The 5,946-nt window shown below is 35.4% G+C and overlaps 1 protein-coding gene across 1 annotated transcript in view; it reads left to right on the top strand.

The window, feature by feature from the left end:
- Positions 1-5,946, top strand: part of LOC106869759 (major facilitator superfamily domain-containing protein 6) — an 83,594-nt gene that overhangs the window by 50,446 nt on the left and 27,202 nt on the right. Inside the window, exon 4 of the mRNA XM_014915624.2 lies at positions 1,254-1,502. Within this exon, the coding sequence (XP_014771110.1) occupies positions 1,254-1,502 (249 nt within the window). The remainder of the gene's footprint in view (positions 1-1,253; positions 1,503-5,946) is intronic.

The following is a 5,946-nucleotide window of genomic DNA, read 5'->3' as shown; positions in this document are numbered from 1 at the left end:
GGACTTTCTTTCCAACCTAACACATATACACACATATTTTCTTTGAGTTTCATTTAAGTTCTTAAAGGAGTTCAAGCCAGTTGCTAACAAACCGACAAGATATTTTGAGTTCACGGTGTATGTAAATATGTAGCTGAGTTAGTGTGCCACACACACACACACACACACACACACACACACACACACACACATACACACACACACACACATTTGTGTGTATGTTTTTTTTAGAGTAAATTTACTGAATTCAGACGAGTTAGAAAGCGTTTTTGTCAAGAGTCAAACAACTCCTGCGATTTGTGGATACGTGAGCGGGTTAATGTTGTTATCCTTTAGATCATATAGAGCAATTGTATACTCAGAATAACTATTGAAGAGTTCTTCACCTACATTCAACATGTTATTTTTCATTGCAGAGTACATATGTATTATACTCATTTCTTATTTAGTGTTCAACAATTGTCTGTGTGACAAGGCAAAGCTCAAAAGTTGTTTGAACTAATCTTATACCTCTGTTTCCATTCCTACATAGATCCTGTTAGTATCACTGCTGATGTGGAAGCTACCAGTGATAGGCATGATCTACCTTGAAGATCTTTTAAAGCGTTCTGCCTATTATTCCAATGTTGGTCTAGCACTGGCGCTACACATACGATCTCGGATATGGTCTAGTGATTGCGAACGACTCTGACTTTTATAGCTTCCGAAATCAACTAACTTATTTCTTTGTCACGGCGTCCTCATCAGTTCCAAGATACTCGGAGTACTCGCCGTCGGAGATGGAGAGGGGAGAGGGGAGAGAAAGATAAGCCATTGATATCCATATTCCTTCTCTGGTTAACTATCATAGATTTCACAAAGGCATTCGGCACGGTTAACAGGGAGGCATTCTTGAAGATAATCTTGAAGTTGGAATGCCATGAAAAGTTTATGAATGATAGTCGAACCACTCAAGGTAACATAAAAACATGGGTTTGCTTTAACGGAGAACTGTTGAAGCCACGATCTGTTGAGAGCTGAGGATATCTGGGTAGAACTTTTTCTTGATTTGTCTTAAAGATAAACAATTCATTTGCGAACAGACAATATGAGTCACCAAAAGTTAAATTAAAACTGTATCTCTTTAAAAACCTTTCTTCAGTATATTGTATTTCTCTTCAAACAAAATTAACGGAAATTATTATGTTTTTCTTCAAAAAATCCACATTGGCTAAATTTGTAACCTAATTACTAGTACTGATTTTTCATTGTAGGGAGTGAGGTGACTTTCCGTGCCTATGGAATTACTTGCATATTTGTACTGGTTGGGTTTTTCTTGATTAACCGATTTTTTGTTGGAGCAGAGATCGTTTTACCTCAAACTACTGAGGCACACAGGATTCTTGAGGAAGCGTCTCATTTAGCACCACATGGTGTCCCTGCAAATCCTATTGCACGAGATCTTTCCAGTCATATGATAAAAGACATGGATTTAGCCGAACAGAAATCACACCAGTCTAACGGTAAGATCGATGTTGTATACTGAATACATTTATTATCATGAAATGGATTCTCTTACAGCGATTGTTAAATTCAATTATGAATATTAGGTATAAGTTACAAATAAATTGTCTTTATTTTTTATAAGTTATCATAATAATAAATTCTGCCAGTCTGCTCACACATATATACACACATGCTCACAATGTGTTTCAAGTACCAGTACTCATATTAACATTTGAATTACTTAATTGGGTGCTTACTCTTTTACTCTTTTTTTTTACTCTTTTACTTGTTTCAGTCATTTGACTGTGGCCATGCTGGAGCACCGCCTTTAGTCGAGTAAATCGACCCCAGGACTTATTCTTTGTAAGCCTAGTACTTATTCTATCGGGCTTTTTTGCCGAACCGCTTGATGAGATTCGAATAATTGATGTGAAAACCCGGAAGATACTAACCAGCACACATAATTTCCACATCAATAGTGACTTAGACCACCTCTACCTAAGACGAAAACAAAGCGACAGAGGCTTAGCATCGATTCAGACTGCCTTTGACTGTCGTATTACATCCCATCGGCAACGTATTTTTAATCACCAAATGTCGAAGTGCATTCCTTGACTAAGTTTGCATACATGAGGCTGATAACATCATGAGGCTTGGAAAGCAGTTCCTTGAGCAGCATTCTTTGTCTGATAACCTTAAATACATGTCCAAAGAAGTCACATGACTCTACTGCAACGTATCATCAGGTGAAAGGATGAGCGTATATTAGCAGAAGACCATACATGGATATGTTAGTAGAAAGCTCTGGGATGATAGTAAAATTGATTATCAAAGAAGTCTATCATGGACCAACAAACAGATTTCTAACTCCCACTTTGAGGGGTATGCGTTTGCAATTCAGGAACAGGAAATATCAACCAAGTACTTGATGCACAAAGGGATAGAGACACAGAAAAAAACAGCAAAATGTGACAGCCGATACAGACTTTGTGGAGTTAACACCGGAGATATCACCCATTTCATAAGCAGTTGCCTGAAAATGTCATCACAGTATTATCTACCAACGAGACATGATGTTGCAGCTAGGACACTGTATAATGAGTCCTTCGGAAGGATAACTCCAACGCCAAAGAAATATGAACCCACAGTATGGTAGAAGCCATAGCCACTCATAATTAAAAGGGAGTACTGGTGGAATGTCCTAGTGAAAAGCACAATAAAATGTAAACATAATATACCTGACATAGTGATTTGGGATAGAGAAGGGAAACAGTGTACAGTTGTGGATGTTAACATAAAGCTAAAGATCAGCAATAAAGAAAATGTCTGCGCTGAACAATAGAGAAATCTACAGTTGCTCTATCCAGATCACAAGTTCAGGTTTATACCTGTAATTACGGGGGCACTGGGATATGTAACACACTGCCTAAATACCAATCTTGAGAAATTAGGGTTTCAAAATCAGAAAGAAGGAAGTTGATTCGATGAACACAGATCCCAGCCATTACTGAAACTATAAGAAACTGTAAAACTTTCCAGAAGTTTATCATTTAAGTATATATGAGCATGTCTTGACATGCAACTAAATGCTTGAGAATACATACATTAAAGCAAAACATACATACATACATACATACATACAAAGATATCCTGTTATGTTGTTGAAATTCCAATGAAGGAGCTTTGGATCTAGGTTAGAAACTGGCTCTTTCTCTATTGACAAGAAATTTAGAAATAAAACTAAATAACACACATACATTAGGTTAGAAATCGGCTCTTTCTCTATTGGCAAGAAATGTTGACCCCTCCCCTGAATAATGTTATATACACATACATACAATCCTGAGGTCAAAAAGATAAGAGACCACAGTATAATAGAGTACAAAGCCATTCATAATATGAAAGAGTACTGGAAACTAGAAAGGTACTGACCACCACTGTGATAGATATATTGCATCTCACGCTATTCAGGAAAGGAGAGGGTTACTAAATACTTGATAAAGAGGGACAAAGATAACACCAAACTTCCACGATGTTTTGAACTCTCTTAAGAAGAATTTAGATAAAACTCAAAGAACATCTGTCCATACATACACATACATATATATAGGTACACATACGCATACTTATATATAAACTTATACATACTTCACCAAACGCCATACAGAAATCGGGAGTATATCAGACATAAAAATTACAGTGAAATCCCATCACCACGACGACGACGACGATGATGATGATGATGTTGGTAAACTATGACGGCAGTTGTGGCGACAAGCATGTATAATAACAACAACAACATAAACAACAGCAGTAACAAGAGTAATAATAATTTGCCTCAAACTACCATATATTGTACAAGTATATAATGATAATAATAAAATACCCTGATGTAGTACCAGGCAGTGGCTCTCATGGCTTCTGATCTTAACTGATTGTCCTGTTTTAAAAGATGGCTGCAACAGACAGTTTGTTCAATATTGCAGATTTGTTTGGGCTATTGGATCTGAAGAGAATTCTAACTGGTCTCCACCTGCAATGTCATGAGCTCTTTATCATGATATTAGGTCACAATGTCTCGCACGTATGGTTATGAAACATGTGCCTGGTGTACCCTTATCAGACGGGTAATCATGATAAGTATATTGGGCTTCGTTTATTTGTACCCCATTATCACACTGATGCGGGCGCTGCTCTTCCATTCAATAATGATAATGATAACAACAACAACGACGATAATAATAATAATAATAATAATAATGATAATAATAATGATAATAATAATGATAATAATAATAATAATAATAATAATAATAATAATAATAATAATAATAATAATAATAATAATAATAATAATAATAATAATGGAGTAGCAGAAAATATGAGAAGCCTTATACGGAATAGTATGAAATGCTGGAGAATGGAATTGACAGCAGGGAAGCAAGTACTAGGAGAGGTGAAAATCAAGAGAGAGATCTTCCAGGGAGACAGTGAGTCGCCACTGATATTCGTGCTGGGAACGATCCCCTTGAGTGAAATACTACAGAAAGCAAAGTTGGGGTATCATCTGGGAAGAGGTAAGGGAAAACTAAACCACTTGCTATTCATGGACAACCGGAAGCTATTCACAAAAAGTGAGGCAGAAGTGGACAGCCTACTCCAGTCTGTATGGATTTTCTCCAATGATATTAAGATGGAGTTTGGACCCTCAAAATGTGCTACGATGGTGATGAAACGAGGAAAGCTTGACAGGACAGAAAGTATATGGCTACCAAGTGATGAAATGAAGGCAATTCAACCTCAGTTCAGCTATGTTACTTGGCAATACTTGAGGCAGATGGAGTCAAGCACCACGACATGAAAGAAAAGACAAAAAGAGTGTACCTGCGGTGAATAAAAGTTAAATTAAAAGAAAAAGTTATATGAAAAATTTGTACAATAGAATATTGTATTTATTAGTACGAAAATATGAAAAAGTTTATTTAAAAACAGAAAAGATTTTGCATAGCTTTTAGTTTTACCTAGTATTTTCTGTAATATTTAAATCTGAATTTCAGTTTAAAAGTTGGCTTTATATTATAATTTCTTTCCTTACAAAAAAATTACTATATTTTTAACATTTAATATTAAATATTTTGGTTTTATTAAAATTTTTTATTTTTTCCAATCTGTGTTTTAATTTTTTGAAGATTATATTAAATTGAGCAATAATAGAACCTATTACATACTTTTGTTTTATTTCCTATTTTAAAATATATCATACTTTTCATCTTGCTAAAATTTTAAAATAGTTTTCAGTTTTTTAAATTAAGTTAATATTTCTTAGTATGTTACTATAATGATTTTATAATGTTTCAGCATGTCTCTTGATTCTTAAGAATCACATTATTTCATATATATAAAAACTGTGAATCAAACTTGTTTATAATCTATTAACTGAAAAAGTTGTTTGTAATAATTTCCAAGCTTTATACCAGTGGTTCTTAACTTGAGTCTTGTAACAGAAAAAACAAAATAAAGGCAAATGTTAAAGCTACAATTCAGAATTAGTGAGGGTTTTGAGGGATATGAAGTGGGGTCAATAAATACAGAAAATGGTAAGCGGTGTTAAGACAGTAGAATAACAAAACTAAAAGTATAAGGCCATATTTTAGCATTTTTTCAAAAACTGTTCATTATTTGACCATGCTCTCGTTAAGAGAATAACAACTATAATTAGAAAAATTCCTGCTTTTCACAAGGGCTCGCGCCCTCCTTGGAAATTACTGACGCTCCCCTGGGGGGGGGGGACGAACTCTAAAGGAGATGGGCAGGAAGTCAAGAAAGCTCCTAACGATGCATGGACCCCATCGTCCACGTGCAGACACTGGTCGCCTATACATGAAGAGAGCAAATGGAGGAAGGGGACTGATAAGTGTGGAAGACTGCGTATGTATCGAACTCGAGAGCTTAATGAGATAC

This window comes from Octopus bimaculoides, chromosome 4, assembly GCF_001194135.2.
Source record: "Octopus bimaculoides isolate UCB-OBI-ISO-001 chromosome 4, ASM119413v2, whole genome shotgun sequence".
NCBI classification, from domain to species: Eukaryota; Metazoa; Mollusca; class Cephalopoda; order Octopoda; family Octopodidae; genus Octopus; species Octopus bimaculoides.
Note: the sequence above shows the minus strand (reverse complement) of the source record. Positions and strands in the feature narration are given on the sequence as shown.